The following is an 18,472-nucleotide window of genomic DNA, read 5'->3' as shown; positions in this document are numbered from 1 at the left end:
GGGTCTTTGGTGAAAATGGAATAATTTGGGAAATAGATAATTTTAATATAATCAGAATGTTAACAGGGAATATCTTTGGTAACTATAAGTGGTTCTTAATAATTTTATAAGCCAAATAGAAGTTCTCACTTTAAAAAGTGAAAGATGTTTCGTTTTAATTTGGACACATAAGAGGATTATCTGTTTTCATTGGTTCTAAATGTTTTTCACATTTTGTTATTTCATTGGCTCTAAATGTTTTTCACATTTTGTTATTTTAAATTTGGATGCTACAGTCAATGATTTTTTTTGGAGACAGAGTCTTGCTCTGTTGCCCAGGCTGGACTGCAGTGGCGCGATTTCAGCTCACTGCAAGCTCCAGCTCCCGGGTTCATGCCATTCTCCTGCCTCAGTCTCCTAAGTAACTGGGACTACAGGCGCTTGCCACTGCGCCTGGCTAATTTTTTGTATTTTTAGTAGAGACAGGGTTTCACCGTGTTAGCCACGATGGTCTGGATCTCCCGACCTCGTGATCCTCCCCCCTCGGCCTCCCAAAGTGCTGGGATTACAGGCCTGAGCCTCCACTCCCGGCCACAGACAGTGATTTCTTAAAATTGGCAACATTTTCTTATTGTTTCATGAGGTATGGTGCATGTTACACCCAGTGGGGGTTTTGATTCTGTAATAAGTTTATTATGCAAAGATGGGTTCCCTGCTTTGTAATTTGTTATTTTTAAAAATTAATTATATTTGAAGGGGATTGTGTAGTAACAACTATGAAATTAAAAGAGGCTTTAGTTATTGTTAGCTGTTTCTGTTTCTTGCCAGTTTTGTTTAATTAATGCTAATCAGGGCTTTTTTTTTTTTTTCCTTTTCCAATTAGTATATGGTAAGCCTGTAATTGCTGCTGCCCAGAATCAACAGCAGCACCCAGAGAACATTTATTCCAATAGCCAGGGCAAGCCTGGCAGTCCAGAACCTGAAACAGAGCCTGTTTCTTCAGTTCAGGAGAACCATGAAAACGAAAGAATTCCTCGGCCACTCAGCCCAACTAAATTACTGCCTTTCTTATCTAATCCATACCGAAACCAGAGTGATGCTGACCTAGAAGCCCTACGAAAGAAATTGTCTAATGCACCAAGGCCACTAAAGAAACGTAGTTCTATTACAGAGCCAGAGGGTCCTAACGGGCCAAATATTCAGAAGCTTTTGTATCAGAGGACCACCATAGCGGCCATGGAGACCATCTCTGTCCCATCATACCCATCCAAGTCAGCTTCTGTGACTGCCAGCTCAGAAAGCCCGGTAGAAATCCAGAATCCATATTTACATGTGGAGCCCGAGAAGGAGGTGGTCTCTCTGGTTCCTGAGTCATTGTCCCCAGAGGATGTGGGGAGTGCCAGCACAGAGAACAGTGACATGCCAGTTCCTTCTCCTGGCCTTGATTATGAGCCTGAGGGAGTCCCAGACAACAGCCCAAATCTCCAGAAAAACCTGGAAGAACCAAATCCAGAGGCCCCCCATCTGCTTGATGTGTATCTGGAGGAGTACCCTCCATACCCACCCCCACCGTACCCATCTGGGGAGCCTGAAGGGCCAGGAGAAGACGCAGTGAGCATGCGCCCACCTGAAATCACCGGGCAGGTCTCTCTGCCTCCTGTAAGTAGTGTGCTATCTCATGGCCTTTTCTGGAGTCGTTTACTTGGTTATGGTCTTCTTGGTGGTCACATTCTTCTTCCCAGTTTGCATTTTTATTTTACGATTCCCTTGGCACAGAGTGGATCTTATAAATGTTTTCATAATGCAATTTATTCAATATAAAGAACATTTTTCTGTTTTAGAGAGAACCCATTTATTTGTGAAGGAAACAGGGTTTTGTTCTTACCCCTGTAAACACTGCATTTGCTGTTTCTTCTCTAGCTGATGTCACATACTAGGGAAGCAGCACTCGACCGGGACTCAAAAGACCTGGGTTTGAAACTTTGGTTACTAGTTTGGCTGTGTGAAATCAGGCAGATGGTGTAACTTCTCTCATTGGTGATGTCAATCTTTTTCAAAATTTTCTAGCGGTGAAATTTTAAAAAATGAAATGTTAGGTGAAACCTCAAACTTACAGCAGTGGTAAAATTGGAAGGGTTCTGGATGAAGTGAGGGCAGGGAGGGGTAACTGGGCTGAGGGGCCCCTCTTCAGCCTCTTCTTCCCCTTCAACAAAGTCTGAAAATCTCTGGTGAACTTGGTGATCCCTAAGATTTTTTTGTACTTTAACATACGAAAGTTATTCTAAAATTTTGTATGTTTTGACTTGGGTGCACCTTCCACACTCCTTCCAAATGGTAAGCTTTTGTTTGAAATTTAAGCTTCAGTTCTCTCACTTTGAAATAGGTGACAGAAAATAAAAATCCCAGAATGTCTGAATGAAGTATGCTTTTTCATAGTTTAATTTGAAGCCACTTTGCTTCAGTAAGCACGAAAGGAAGTAGAATGCTGAACTGTGAGTTTAAAACCTGGTCAAAAGCAAAATAGCATTAAAATAATTTTTTGTAAATATACTTTGCATTTGATTCCTTGTTATCTTTTAGATATGATAGTATTCAAAGATAATGATTGTCCAGAGTTATTTTTAGCAATTGGCTACAGTAAATGTTTGCTTAAAACTTTTATGTACTAAACATTTGAAGCTAGAAAAAAAAGTTTTAAAATAGAGGTTAACAGTTTTTAAACAACTCTGTGGCTCCTAAGTTCTAAGGCTTGATTCTCTTTGAGTTTTAAACATAAGAAAAGAAGGAAGTTTTATGCCACATTGACCAAAACGAATCCACGTTACAGCCATTTGTTATTTTCTGGCCTTTTTGTTGCTATGTCAAAATAATCCACATTTTCCAGGAGAAAAAAGGAAAAATAGAATTGGTAAAAATATCATACTTTCTTTTTAATTAAGATTCTGCAGTTCTTTTCCTAGTAAAATGTCTTACTTTTTTCTTCTTGTTTTAAGTAAAATAGAAGCAACTATCTCGTACATTCTTTAACAGTGGGATTGGCAAGTGTCGTTATACTGTACTGCTTATGATTTATATTAACCACAGTCAACATTCAAAGAACAACATTTTAGCCGTTGCACATTGTGAAGTATATTGTCACTTAATGTTTTTTAAAACTTGGCAATTTTCCACATCTGAGATAAAATGAAAGAAGCATGTGGAGTACGTGTGTCACAGTTCACGACAGTAAATGTCTACTTTGTTGGGTGTGTTTAAGAAACCTGTTTTATAAGATGTTGGATCTAGTCTTTAAAATTTTGCCTTTTTTATTTTAAGCCTGATTCATTAAAAGTTTAAGGTGATAGGATTTCTTCTTGTTATACCTAAGACAGACTAACAATCTGTATTATTTACCTTAATTATATGCTTTCCTCTGAGGAGGCATTCTGGTGTGAAATGGTTAAGATGGCAGACTTTAAAGAAGCCAACTTACCTGGATTTGTGTCCCAGCTCTGCCATTTACTAGCTGTGTGCCTTGGTTTCCTTATCTGTAAACTAGGGATCATAGGGTTTTTGTGAGGGTTAATGAATAATCATTTAATATAGGTTAGCTGTTGTAGTTCTGAACTGTGCTGTTGCCCACTTGAAGAGAGGGGAGTTTGCTATACTATATTAGGTAGGCAATCTAAAGACCAGTCTTGGCTAATTCTGATACTTGACAGAAAGCTGGCCTATTTGCCACTTCTAATTATACTCTTAGTTTAATTTATACTATAACGTATTACCCAAATGTAATTACGTTAGTTTTTTTAAAGTTATGTTCCTCCAACTTTGCTTCATGGTGTTTGTTCACTTTGTGAAAATTCATTATGCTGCATATTAGTTTTGTATACGTTTCTGAATAATGTTATACTTCAATAAAATGTGCCAAATCTATGTTGTTAAAGTTCCTCTCACTAATGTAGCTGAGAAGTCTTTCCTTCCCATTTGTTGATGTTGTTCTCTTGCTTAGACCAGGATCCTAAATTTTCCACCCATTTTCTTTACAGGGTAAAAGGACAAACTTGCGTAAAACCGGCTCAGAGCGTATTGCTCATGGAATGAGGGTGAAATTCAATCCCCTTGCTTTACTGCTAGATTCGTCTTTGGAGGGAGAATTTGACCTTGTACAGAGAATTATTTATGAGGTATGATTATAATTAGTAAATTTCTAAATATGACCTTGTATTTTGTTTTAAAGCTCTAATTAGAAAACTACTGTAGAGAAATTGTATTTTAAAATTGTTTTCCTTTTTAGGCATTGTGGGGTTGTGTTCAGGAACTCTTGGGCATGCTTTAGAATAGGCCATGCTATTTTAAATTCTATGCTATCGAATTGTCATCATTTGGAAGTTCAGTTTTCACTTGGAGTCCTCTAGAGTACTTTTCTTTCTTAAGAGAGATCATGACTCCCCTTTGGAAATTGTTCGTGTATGGATTTGTACTATACTGTATTAGGTTAGAGATGCGGTCTCTACTTTTAGAATATTTAAAATATTTTTAGTTGACTTAAAAAAAATTTTTTTTTCTTTCCATAGCAAATGCAGCTTCTACTTAGAAACTAATTTGTGGTGAGAAGTTGGGAGGATAAATAAACAAAAATGACTATAAGGATATAGTTTCTCGTGCTACTTTTTTAAAAAAAAAAAAACCTTTTTATAGTGACTGCCTACTTAATGTGGTTATTCTGTCTGTCTTATTTCTAGAATTGTTCTTGGTATAGTTTTCTTGGCTGCTTTAGGTTTTAATTATGATTTTTAAAAGTGTCACAAGAGTCTGTTTCTGTCCTCTTGACCCTAAAGTAACCAGTTAGTAGTGACAGTTCAGGTGACAAGAAACTAGAGTTATGTTCACCCTTCTTATTGATACAGGTTGATGACCCAAGCCTGCCCAATGATGAAGGCATCACGGCTCTTCACAATGCTGTGTGTGCAGGCCACACAGAAATCGTGAAGTTCCTGGTACAGTTTGGTGTAAATGTAAATGCTGCTGATAGTGATGGATGGTAAGATTTTCTTTTAAACTCCAGTCAGACTTCAGCTGTGGGAATCGGTTTATAAGCAGTGTCATAGTGCTGTTGGAAGACATAGAAGTATGTCAGTGTATGTCCTTGAGCTTGTAATCTAGCTAGAGAAATGTGGTATCTATTTTTGAGGAATTAACATGTGTTCATGGAACAGTCATCTCATTCCCATCCTGGAAGTAGGTAGAGTTTTAACAAGTTTAGTAGTTAATGATAAAAATAAGTGTAACAAAGTAGTACGCAGTTAATTAGCATCATTAAGCAAAGCTTAAGAGAGAAGTGCTGATTTAGGCAAGGTATCCCCAAGCCCCTGAAATGGTTCACAGTCTTCAGTATATTAATGTCCATTCTGTATCTCCAAGAGGGGATTATAACTTGCAACATATCCCAAATATATTTGACCATGGAATCTGTTTGTCATGGAACCAGGGTGTACGTAAAACACAAGCAGTACTACAAGTGATGAGTATTGTTTGCAGGATAGGAGAAATGTTAGTCAACATTAAATAATAACAATAAAGGTCCTAATAAGATCCTGTCACCCCCAAAACTAGTAGAATAGATAGCAAATTTTGTATCTTATTTTAAAAAAAGTTTTAAGTTATAATGTGTTACTTTTGTGGAAGAATACAATTTACTTTTTTCTTTATAGGATTTAAAAAAGTTGTAATCACACTATATTTACTCCAATATTTTAGTTTCACAACTTGTTTTTCTCATAATATGGAAAATAGTTACGATATAAAATTCTCATGTATGCATATATAAATTGCATGCACACATACATACATCTCTGTTAGCTTCATATTACTCTATCACATGACTGCATACTCATTGTGACAGTCTCCCTTTTATTAGGCATTGAGATTGTTTTCCAATTTTTGTTTTAATGCTTGGAGAAGCACTTTGGTTATAATTTTTAAACATTTATATTTTAATGTGAGTCCACTGTGGAAAACATGCAAAATAGAAATAAGAGGAAAACAAGCCATCTGTATCCCCACAGTGTACAGGTAAACACCATTCATATTTTAATATATTTTCTTCAGGGTCTTTTTAAAAAAGTTATTTTTATTTTTATTTTTGTAGAGACAAGGTCTTATTATGTTGCCCAGGTTGGTCTCGAACTCCTGGACTCAAGTTATCCTCCTGCCCCAGCCTTTCAAAGTGTTGGGTTTATAGGTATGAGCCACCGTACTTGGCCCAAGCTCTTTTTCATATGCTTTTCACAAATGTAGTTAAGCTCCTAACATATGTAATGTTTAAGCCTATATTTTTAGTTTAACATTATAGCATAAACAAAACAAATTCTTACTGTGTCATAATGCCCTTGTTTTCTTAACGTTGGGCATTTATATTGTATATAATTTTTCATTATTAAAGAGCATGCAATGAAACAATCTATAGTAATATTTGCCAAACTATTAGTGATAGTGTTCTGGCCAGGCATGGTGTCTAATACTTGTAATCCCAGCATTTTGGGATGCTGAAGCGGAAGATCACTTGAGCCTAGGAGTTTGAGATCAGCCTGGGCAACATAGAGAGACCCTGTCTCTACAAAAAATTTTTAAAAATTAGCTAGGTGTGCTGGTGTGTGCCTATAGTCCCAGCTATTGGAGAGGCTGAGGTGGGAAGATTTCTGGAGCCTGGAGGTCAAGACTGCAGTGAGCCGAAATTACATCACTGTACTCCAGTCTGGGTGACAGAGCAAGACCCTAAAAAAAAAAAAAAAAAAAAAAAAAATCTGGAACGGGGAATTAAAAAAAATTTTTTTCTTTCTTTTTTTGTTTTTTTGAGTCAGGGTCTTGTTCTGTCCCCCAGGCCAGAGTGCAGTGGCATCATCTTGGCTCACTGTAACTTGTGCCCTCTGGGCTGAAGTGGGCTGAAGCAGTTCTCCCATCACAGCCTCCCAAGTAGCTAGGACCACAGGTGTGTGCCACCACACCTGGCTATTTTTTTGTATTTTTAGTAGAGATGGGATTTTGCTGTGTTGCCCAGGCTGGTCTTGAACCCTTGAACTCAAGTGATCCGCCCTCCTTGGCCTTTCAGAGTGCCAGGATTACAGGAGTGAGTGACTGTGCCTGGCCAAAAAAGAAAAAAATAATAATAAGTTTTTCTTTGAGACAGACTCTTGCTGTGTCACCCTGGAGTGCACTGGCATGATCTTGGCTCACTGCAACCTCCGCCTCCTGTTCAGGTGATTCTCATGCCTCAGCCTCCCCAGTAGCTGGGATTACAGGTGTGTACCACCACGCCCGGCTAATTCTTGTATTTTTAGTAGAGTTGGGGTTTTACCATGTTGGCCAGGCTGGTCTCAAACTCCTGACCTCAGGTAATCTGCCTGCCTCGGCCTCCCAGAGTGCTGGGAGCCACTGCGCCTGGTCTATTTTTTTTTTTTTTTTCAAGTCTGTATACCCAGGGAGAATAAAGAGGAGAGGAAACAGTAGGTACTTCAGAGCCTGATTAACAGTTTCAAACTCACCTTCTGAGTTTGGGCAGTGGTACTGGCTCTTGTTATACCTTTACTATTAGTCTAGGGTCATTTATAATCTGTTATAAAACATTTTGAGATGCTGGAGAAGGTTCTCTTTAATGGTATTAATAAATTGCTGCTGACCAGTTACCTATAGTAGATTGAAATGTGTGTATTTTACAGTCACTTTTCTGGTCTCAATTGATTTGACAAATTTTTTCAATTAAAATTTATTTTAACTTGGGATTTAACAAATATAAAGGTAGTTCATATATGCAACTTAATTCCTTCAAAATTGGTAACAATAAATAGATATATTTAAAGGCCAGTGTTTTGAGTGAAGGTGTGTAACTTGAATAACTTAAGGACTGTTAGACCTTCTACTCTGACAGAAAGAATTAGGCTGGGTGCTCCAGAACATAGAACTAAATCCATTTAAATATTGTTTTTCTTAAATTTTTATACAGATTTCATTTCTGTTTATCCACGTCCTTGATTCTTCTCACCCTTTGCCAAGCTCCCAGCCCCAGTGTGGTCCATGACTCTCTGAAATTTTCATTTGTGGCTGTAATTCTTTGATGGGTTCAATAATCTATGTTGAACTGGTTTTTAAAAAACTGTTTAAGAGGTTTTCAGAAGAAAGATTGGTAGATGAAAGACTCAACAACTTTCTTTCCAGATATCTTATCACAGCAGGTGTCATTCAGTTTAGGAAAACAGTTCTAGCCCTTGTGTCTTGCTTTGCAGGACTCCATTACATTGTGCTGCCTCATGTAACAACGTCCAAGTGTGTAAGTTTTTGGTGGAATCAGGAGCCGCTGTGTTTGCCATGACCTACAGTGACATGCAGACTGCTGCAGATAAGTGCGAGGAAATGGAGGAAGGCTACACTCAGTGCTCCCAGTTTCTTTATGGTATGTGACAAGTAGAACTAAATGTGTTGATTACTGCATTCATTTATTCATATCTCCAGGGTATAATTCAATAAGTATGTTTGTTTGGAAAAAATCTTGTATTATCCACAGTCTTGGACCTTGAAAATACAACAGCCTTGGTCACAGATAATACAGCTTCTGTTTGTATGCTTAGAAACAGCTATTGTCAGGGACTTCTTCAACTACAAAAGACAGTGCTGCAGCATCTGACCTAGTGATGTTAATGACTCTACCATCAAAAGACCCTCTATTAAGGCTTTAGTACTTATAGATTGATGGTGTATCCTTGCAAATAAGTAAACAGACCCCCCTCTCCAAACAACATGAGCAAGAGAAGTGCAGGATCAGTTTAAGAACCCAAATGGTCCAAGGTTTCCGAAAAATCAAACTTGTCATATAGTGAAATAAAGGCAACATATATTTTGGAGCTGTCTTTTATTTTTTTTCTCTTTTGTTTTTTTGATTTTGAGTTTATGGTTCTGATTGCTACCATCAGATCTGTACCTAGAGGAAAATGGACTTGAAGTTTTAGATGGATATATGTTGATTGGCATTTGTATTTACAAGGAAAATTTTTTTTGTTTACAAGGCTTAGAAGTTGAGGTAAATTTTCCTCTTTAGTTGGGCTTAAGAGGAATTAAAGAAGGAGGGAAGACAGAGACAAATGAGGAGGTCCCAGAACTCCATACTGCTCAAGTTTTCAGTTAACTCCTTTCCCAGTTGATTGGAAGACCCCTAAGGGTAAAACAGACGCCTCTGCCCTCTGTGCTGAACACTTTTCCCTCTGTCTCTAGGCCTTTTTTCAGGCCCTAGTCAGAGAACCACAAACCTCAAATTCCCTTCTTCATCTCTCTCAGCTGGTAGTTTTTATTGTTGATATTTGTGATTATTTTATTTTATTTTTTTAGAGGCGAGGTCTTACTCTGTCACCCAGGCTGGAGTGCAGCAGCATGGTCATGTGTAGCCCCAAACTCCCAGGCTTAGGTGATCCTTCTGCCTCAGCCTTTCAAATAGCTGGGACCGCAGGCATCTGCCACCACATCTGGCTGATTTTTTATTTTATTATTATTTATTTATTTTTGAGGTAGGGTCTTGCTGTGTCACCCAGGTTGGAGTACAGTGGTGCAATCACAGCTCATTGCAACCTCAACTGCCAGGGCTCAGGTGATCCTTCCACCTCAGCCTCCAGAGTAACTGGGACTACAGTTGTGCACCACCACACCCAGCTAGTTTTTGTATTTTTAGTAGAGATGGGGTTTTGCCATGTTTTCCAGGCTGGTCTCAAACTCTTGAGCTTAGGCAATCTGCCTGTCTTGGCCTCCCAAAGTGCTGGCATTACAGGTGTAAGTCACCATGCCTGACCTTTTAAATTTCTTTTGGAGATGGGGCCTCACTCTGTTGCCCAGGCTAGTCTCAAGCTCCTGGCCTCACAGAATCCTCTTGTCTCAGCCTCCCAGAGCTGAGATTACAGGTGTGAGCCACATGCCCAGCCTTTTATGTTTTGTTTTGAACTCTGGACCATAGAATATTTTGATATAGTAACATATTAAAAAATTTTTATATATATAAATATAAATTATATATATATATATATTTATTTTGTTTTTGAGACAGTCTCGCTCTGTTACTCAGGTTGGAATGCAGTGGTGTGACCATAGCTCCCTACAGCCCTGAACTCCTAGGCTCAAGCAATCCTCCCACCTTGGCCTTCCAATGTGCTGAAGTTATGGGCGTTAATGTGTTGGCTGGGTGCAGTGGCTCATGCCTGTAATCCCATCTCTTTGTGAGGCTGAGGCAGGTGGATCTCTTGAGGTCAGAAGTTTGAGGGACCAGCCTGGCCAACATGGTGAAACCCCATCTGTACTAAAAATACTAAATATTGTACTAAAAATACTTGTACTAAAAATTAGCCAGCTGTGGTGGCGGGCACCTGTAATCCCAGTTACTTAGGAGGCAGAGGCAGGAGAACTGTTTGAACCCGGAGGCCAAGGTTGCAGTGAGCTGAGACCATACCATTGCATTCTAGCCTGGGCAACAAGAGTGAAACTTTGTCTCCAAAGAAAAAAGCCGGGTGCGATGGCTTACGCCTGTAATCCCAGCACTTTGGGAGGCTGAGGTGGGCAGATCACGAGGTCAGGAGATTGAGACCATCCTGGCTAACACGGTGAAACCCCGTCTCTACTAAAAATACAAAAAATTAGCCGGGCATGGTGGCAGGTGCATGTAGTCCCAGCTACTCTGGAGGCTAAACAGGAGAATGGCGTGAACCCGAGAGGAGGAACTTGCAGGGAGCTGAGATTGTGCCACTGCCTCCAGCCTGAGCGACAGAGCGAGACTCCATCTCGGGGAAAAAAGAAAAAAAAAAAAAAAAAAATATATATATATATATACACACACACACACACACACACACACATATAATGTGTTAATATATATTTTGCTGTATTAAATTTATTTATTGACCATCTTGACCTATATTTAGATATGGAGTATGTTTTTTTAAACATTAGAGATATTTGGTCAGATTCTTAAAATTTATGAAGTATATCATAGATACCAGGATGTGCTGTTTAAGTAATGATAATAGATTACACACAGTGAGTAACTATGTACCCAACTTAGGAAGCAGAACATAACCACTATCTCTGACATCGTTTGGACTCCCCTTCCTGATGTGGCCCCTTCTCACGTCTGTAGTGACCACTGCTTTCACGTTTAACACTGCTTGTTGTGTAAAATAATTGCATCATTTGTATATGAATCCTATAACTAATATTTTCAGTTTTGCTTGTTTTTGCCCTTTGTATAAAATCATACTGGTGATTCTGTGGCCTGCTTTTCTCATTCATCACTGTTTTTGAGATTCACTCATGTTGCCTGTAGCTATAGTTTATTTTCACTGTACAATTTATCTTTTTATTCTACTTTCAAAGGACATGTGTGCTGTTTCCCTCCTTCCCTCCCTCCTTCCTTTCCTTCCACTATAAACATCCTTGTGAACATTTTGGTACTTGTCTTCTGGTGTTTATCTACAAGTGGACTTGCCAGGTCACAGTGATACACATCTAGCAGAGGGTTCTTTTTACTCCACGTTCTCTTTAACTGTTGGGGGATTTGGAATGATACCTTGTAGCTTTAGTTTGCATTTCCCAAGTTACTGGTAACATTGAGCATGTTTTTAGTCCCCTCAAAAAATTTTTTACAAAGTAATTTACAACTCTTAATCTGATAAATAGCAAAGTAATGAGAATTTTTCTCCATTCCTAATGACTTATTGGAGGCGGGGTGCGTGGCTCAAGCCTGTAATCCCAGCACTTTGGGAGGCTGAAGTGGGAGGATCTCCTGAGCCCAGGAGTTCTGGACCATCCTGGGCAAGACCCTGGTCCCTAATTTATTGCAAATTGGGACTTGAGCTGTTATTTTGAGTATACTAAAATATCCAGAATCTCCTCCATCTTTCTTCATTCCCATCTCAGACACTGTGGCCATTTAAAAAACTTTGTGAAGTTATAGTTATATAAAGTTTGATTGCCATGTGAGTCTGTCATGCTTTGCATGTCATCTTTAAACAAGAAAAGTTGGAAATTGTCTCTTTAGATTGGCAGAGCCTTCTTTTAGAAAAGAACAATTTCTTGTTTCAGTTTTTCCCAGAGTGAGAGAAATATACTGTGTGCTATATCATTAGTTGATATAGGAATAATTTCATAATCAATAGTTTAGTGCTCACATAAGCTGAAAAAGCTAACTATTCAAAAGCTAGCAAGTATTTTCCTGGTTTTTTAAAAATTATAAAAGTGAAAATAATAATTCTGAATTGTGGAGAACTTTATTACCTTAATTATTTTCCTTCTTCTCTGCTTTTTTCCTATTGCCTGCCAGTTGATGATTGTTATTTCTTACTAGCATTGCCCTTTAGGATAGGAAGGTATAAGTGAAGAAGGGCAAAACTTAAATGTGTAGTTAAGTTGCAAATCTGTTGAAAGGTGGACTTCTGAGGATTTTTCCCTTCCTAGTTTGTGGATTTCAACATCTTTTAGAATTCTGATTCTTACTATATTAGGGTTGATTATGTGAAGACTTTGATCCTGTCTAAAATGCCATATTTTTGCATTCTAACGTATTCTATATTTTTTTCTTCTGTCTTTCCCCATTTGGAAATTCATAGAGACCATTGTGCCTCTGTTTTTTTCTCTGTCTGCTCTGAATTTTGAGTGAAGAATGAAGTAATGTTTCTAGAGTTCCTTAGTCACTACATTTGGGATTAGACTGAAATTGGACAGGCATATCGTTCACTTTTTTAATATTCTAGATTTGAATTCTTTTTTTAGTTCCTAAGCTTGCAAAAGTTTTTGTACTTTGAGTAGCTCCTTTAAGAGATGCTTATAAAGTGCTAGGTTTTAGAGCTGTTTTAGAGATGATAGCATATAGTAATGTGTCCTTCGTATGTTCCCTATACATTGTTGCCTTCCATTGCACTCTACCCCCCACCTCAGGACATTTTATTGTATATTTAATGTAGTACTAACATTCCAGCCTGTGCCTGTTTCTTCCCATTTTGTTTCATATAGCTAAAAGTTATGGAGTGGTGTACTCCGAGTTGTATATTCTGTGCTTTATCTTACTGCCATGATTTTAGGAGTTCAGGAGAAGATGGGCATAATGAATAAAGGAGTCATTTATGCACTTTGGGATTATGAACCTCAGAATGATGATGAGCTGCCCATGAAAGAAGGAGACTGCATGACAATCATCCACAGGGAGGATGAAGATGAAATCGAATGGTGGTGGGCGCGCCTTAATGATAAGGAGGGATATGTTCCACGCAACTTGCTGGGAGTAAGTTATTCTGTCGCTTATGGTGTTTTCCTATGTGCCAGAGAGGGGCCTTGTAAAACCGCTGTATGTTACGGATACAGTACACCCAACTGCCCTTTGTTAATAAGACATGGAATTTAAACATTTGATAGTCTTAGGCTTAAAGCCACATTTTCAGTGATTCTTATTATGATCAATAACATATGTTTGCCAGCCTGGAGGTCAGGGGTCCTCCCTACAGTTATGAACAGACTAAAGATAACTGGATAATATGATTGGAATTGAGCCTGTGACATCTGAAATCAGTTTTTAATCTGTCTCAATCAGGATTTGCAAATCTGGTAGAGAGCTTCAACAGGGCATTAAGGATAAGATTCTTTGTTTTTCTCTACTATTTGATTTATATTTCATAAAAAACGAGAAAACAATGTCATGCCAGCACATATGTACCACTTCTATAGTGTAGTACAATGGAACTGCTGTCATCATGTAAAGATTCTCCTGGAGTATTTTCAGGGGAAAGCTGGCATATGGTCAGACAGAGGAGAGAAGGCGAGAATAAGAGATTCCAGGGCTTTGCATTAAGCTCTTTGTAAATTCAGCTGTTCTCTTATAGCGCGGTTTTGTGTGTGCAGGGGGTGTGAAGAGTGTATGAAAGAGTGAGAGAAATGATCAGGGTAATTGAGAGATTGAGATAAAAGTTTAAAGTGCTTGCACAATCTGCTCTTGGTGAGGAAGTAAGGAAAGGGTTGAGGAAAGGAAGAGCCAGTTGTGATACACAGAAGATGGTGTATAGGTTGTGGGCACTGGCCTCCACATTGCTTCAACTCCATCTGCAGCACCTGCTATCTGGGTATCCAGACTGCAGAAGGAATGTGGGGAGGGCTGGAGAATCCTGCCTCCTAAGATTGGTGTGAGGATAACTCAGAGGTCTAATAGAGAGCAAATGGTAGATGCTATTCTTGGTCTTTTCATCAAGTGTCGGACAGACATGGCCTCCACCCACATGGAGCTTTTACTGTGGCATCTAGGCTGTGAACAGGATTCTGTCTGCGAGTGACCCCCTGCCTAGGCATTACTTTCAATGGGATTCCTTGAAATGACTTCAGTGTTGAAACCTGACTGCCTGGATTCTGACCAGCATCTCTCCCTGACTCTCCCTTCCCCATTGTTGTTTGTCTAACGTGCAGTGTAAATTACTTATACACCTTGACTGCTGCTGTCCTGACAGCAAAATTTATTATGCAATAAACATTTTATAATAAGTTTTGAATAGATGATTAGACAGTATTCATTTGGGTGATCATAATGTAACTTTAAAGAATAATGAAAGTGAAAAACAAATAAAATTAGGCTATGGAGCCCTTAAAAAAAGCTTTCAGGGGCCAGGCATAGTGGCTCACGCCTGTAATCCCAGCACTTTGGGAGGCCGAGGCAGGAGGATCACTTGAGGTCAGGAGTTTGAGACCAGCCTGGCCAACATGGTAAAACCCTGTCTCTGCTAAAAATACTGTAATCCCAGCTACTCGGGAGGTTGAGGCAGGAAGATCGGTTGAGCCTGGGAGGCAGAGGTTGTGGTGAGCCGAGATCCTGCCACTGCACTCCAGCCTGGGTGACGGAGTGGACCCTGTCTTAAAAAAAAAGCTTTCAGATTACCAGAGGAAAGTAGAAATATAAAGGTTGTTCTCTTTCGAGCACCCTCAGTTGCTTCTCCAGAGTCCCTAGCACTAGAGATGTACAGTCTCTTGCCGGCAGCCACTTTCCTTCTCTGATAAACATCAACAGTAAATAAGACCTTTTGTTTTATATAGTTTCTTATCTGGGAAAGACTTTACCTTCTTAGAACTAGTTGCTTACTTGAGTCTTTTCTTTTTTTTAATTGGCAAAAATTGTATATATTTATGGTGTATAACAATTTGAAATATGTATACTTGTAGAATGGCTAAATCGAGCTAAATAATACATGCATCATCTCACATGGTCATCTTTTTTTTGGTGAGAACATCTATTTTCTTAGTGATTTTCAAGTATATAATACATTATTAATTACAGTCACCAAGTTGTACAATAGATCTTTTGAATTATTTAAATTTTCTAACAAAGAGGTCCTGTGGTTAATGACATGGGAAGCAGTGGGTCAAAGACTGAGTTCTGTCTCGTGTGTGTGGTGCTTAGAAGATTCTGAAATTAACAGACTGGACTGAAGATTTTCATTTTAGTCCTAAATTTAGATTTTCTTAGTACTTTGAAAATCTTTTCTTGTTAGAAGTATCCTCTACACAACTTTTTTGGTTTGTTTTCCTGATTTTTTTCTTTCTTTTTTTTTTTAAAGGAAAGTGCATATATGTTGTCAGGGCTCAGATAGAAGTCTAGAAAATTGTATTAGCTAAATGTCTTTTTTTCAGATAGAAAAATAATAGTTTCTGTAACGTGGATCTACCAGTTAGTGTTTCAGTTTTGACTGGAAGTCTGACTCTTTTTCTTTTTAAAATTATTTATTTATTATTTAAAATTTTTTAAATTGGGATGTAATTAAAGCCTATGATTCTACTTTCTTCTAGTAAACCTTTTTTTCCTCCTCTTTTGTCAAGAGGGGCTGCTTTTGTTTGGTGTGTCAGTTGAATTTACCAGTTTGACTTGGTTCTGGCTCAGGCCTAGAGGCCTTGCAACCTTCACTAGGACTCACCTTTACAGCTCTTGTGGAAACACAAAACCACAGAATTCTAAAGCAAAAAACTCCACCCAATCTTCCTTCAATTTGTAGACTTTTAATCTGTGGCATTTCTTTTTTTTTTTTTTTGAGACGGAGTCTCGCTCTGTCGCCCAGGCTGGAGTGCAGTGCCGGATCTCAGCTCACTGCAAGCTCCGCCTCCCGGGTTCACGCCATTCTCCTGGCTCAGCCTCCCGTGTAGCTGGGACTACAGGCGCCCACCACCTCGCCTGGCTAGTTTTTTTTTTGTATCTTTTAGTAGAGATGGGGTTTCACGTTTTAGCCAGGACGGTCTCGATCTCCTGACCTCGTGATCCGCCCGTCTCGGCCTCCCAAAGTGCTGGGATTACAGGCTTGAGCCACCACGCCTGGCCAATCTGTGGCATTTCATTTCCGACAGTCTGAAGTCCCATGACACAACGTCATGTCCATTGTGAATAAAGGTAAAAGAATTCAGTCTCTTTTTTCCTTCCTAATAGAAGCTGGAGCATAGAGCATACAGCAGTTTACCTTCCTTGTTAGAGCCGATTTACAGCTCAACAAGCTGTGCAGATTGAGTTAATACCCAGAACTGTCATGGGTTTTTATATTGCTGCTTTGTAGAGTTGTCACAGTTGACGGACTATTGTGATCTTTGAACGTCCTGTGCAGTCTAGCTGAGGAGTACGTTGTTAAACGTAAAGCTCTAGGTGCCACACACACCACAAAGAGTGCTTTTCTCACTTTGATTTCCTTCCCGTGACATCTGTCCTCTAACCTCATTATTTCTTGAAATTTTGTTATATTCCCACACATCTGTTATATTATGTAAATATTTTTTAAAACTCTCTTGCAGCTATACCCAAGAATTAAACCAAGACAAAGGAGCTTGGCCTGAAACTTCACACAGAATTTTAGTCAATGATGAATTAATCTGTTTTTAAGAAGAAGTAATACGATTATTTTTGGCAAAAATTTCACAAGACTTATTTTAATGACAAAGTAGCTTGAAAGCGATGAAGAATGTCTCTAGAAGAAAATGAAGGATTGAAGAATTTACCCTTAGAGGACATTTAGCATGATGAAATAAAGCATCTACGTCAGCAGGCCATACCGTGTTGGGGCAAAGGTGTCCCGTGTAGCACTCAGAGAAGTATACAGCGACAATCCTGTTTTCTACAAGAATCCTGTCCAGTAAATAGGACCATTTATTGGGCAGTTGGGAAATCAGCTCTCTGTCCTGTTTAGTGAGTGTTTTCAGCACCTGCTCCTAAACCAGTCCTCGTGCCAGAAAGGACCAGTGCCATCACATCGCCGTCTCTGATTGTACCAGGCACCAGCAGGCCGTTGCGGGGCTCACCTGAAGGCTCGAAGGCACTGCACACTTGTATATTGTCATTGAAGAACTGTTAGTTGGTCGTCAGTGAACAGTAACTTTATTATATGAGTTCTTGTAGCATCTTAAGAATTATACATATGTTTGAAATATTGAAACTAAGCTACAGTACCAGTAATTAGATGTAGAATCTTGTTTGTAGGCTGAATTTTAATCTGTATTTATTGTCTTTTGTATCTCAGAAATTAGAAACTTGCTAGACTTAACCGTAATATTTGTCAAGATCCTAGCTGACTTTAAAAACAGTTGTAATAAACTTTTTGATGCTAAGCTGTTTACTGGTTTTTGTTTTTGATGTCATAAATAGACTTTGTTTAATAGTCACAAGCCATTAGGATATCTTACCCAGCTGAAAAAGAACAAGCTGCTTAACGTAAGTATATGTATTGTAATAAGAATTTTTTTACCAGCCAAGTTATTCAATGTAAGTGGTTTTTAAAATGAAATACTGTAGAGATCATGGTGATAGAAGCCTACTTTACATTTTACCTAGAGCCTCTAATAGACTGTTTTAGTGTCCTCATTGATTTATGGGGTGAAAACTTATATAGGCAAAATCTCCACATCATTTTATTAATATGTTAATAGGTTTGTGAATTGTTTCCAAACCCATTTGCTTAGTGGAACTACTTTAGTAGAAGATGCAAATGAAATACCCTGGTCACTCTTCCTTACACATTTTTATGAGTAGCTAAATTCTAGAAGGGAAAGTAGATGAAAGAACATACTGTAACTTTGAGAATACCACTTTTGAGAGTAATGGAGAAGGAGTGACAACAGAAACTAAACATCAGAAGACGTGTGGTAGGCAGAATTCTAAAGGTACCCCGCACCCCATCCCTGTCTCCTGGTTACTCCTTGTGTCACTAGGTACAGTAAGTCCTTACTTAACATCATCATTAGGTTCTTGGAAACTGTGACTTTATTTATTTTTCTTTTTTTTTTTTTTTTTGGAGACAGGGTCTCACCATGCTGCCTGGACTGGTCTCTGATGCCTGGCTTCCAGCGGTCCTCCTACCTTGGCTTCCCAAAGTGTTGGGATTACAGGTGTGAGCCACTGCACCTGGCCAAAACTCACTTAAAGCGAAAAGGTGTATAACAAAACCGTTTCCTTTTTCTCATCAGTGTTCTAACAGTACAACGA

At 38.8% G+C, this 18,472-nt stretch overlaps 1 protein-coding gene across 4 annotated transcripts in view; it reads left to right on the top strand.

The window, feature by feature from the left end:
• Positions 1-17,598, top strand: part of TP53BP2 (tumor protein p53 binding protein 2) — a 66,788-nt gene extending 49,190 nt beyond the window's left edge. For all 4 annotated transcript variants that reach the window (XM_030936251.1, XM_030936250.1, XM_010382263.2 and 1 more), the window contains 6 exons: positions 863-1,638; positions 4,008-4,145; positions 4,869-5,002; positions 8,241-8,407; positions 13,065-13,264; positions 16,789-17,598. In XM_030936251.1, the coding sequence (XP_030792111.1) occupies positions 863-1,638; positions 4,008-4,145; positions 4,869-5,002; positions 8,241-8,407; positions 13,065-13,264; positions 16,789-16,830 (1,457 nt within the window). In that variant the 3' untranslated portion in view covers positions 16,831-17,598. The remainder of the gene's footprint in view (positions 1-862; positions 1,639-4,007; positions 4,146-4,868; positions 5,003-8,240; positions 8,408-13,064; positions 13,265-16,788) is intronic.
• The last annotated feature ends 874 nt before the right edge of the window (positions 17,599-18,472 follow it).

Source organism: Rhinopithecus roxellana, chromosome 8 (assembly GCF_007565055.1).
Source record: "Rhinopithecus roxellana isolate Shanxi Qingling chromosome 8, ASM756505v1, whole genome shotgun sequence".
Classification (NCBI taxonomy): domain Eukaryota; kingdom Metazoa; phylum Chordata; class Mammalia; order Primates; family Cercopithecidae; genus Rhinopithecus; species Rhinopithecus roxellana.
The sequence above is the reverse complement of the archived record's forward strand: the minus strand, read 5'-3'. Positions and strand labels throughout refer to the sequence as shown.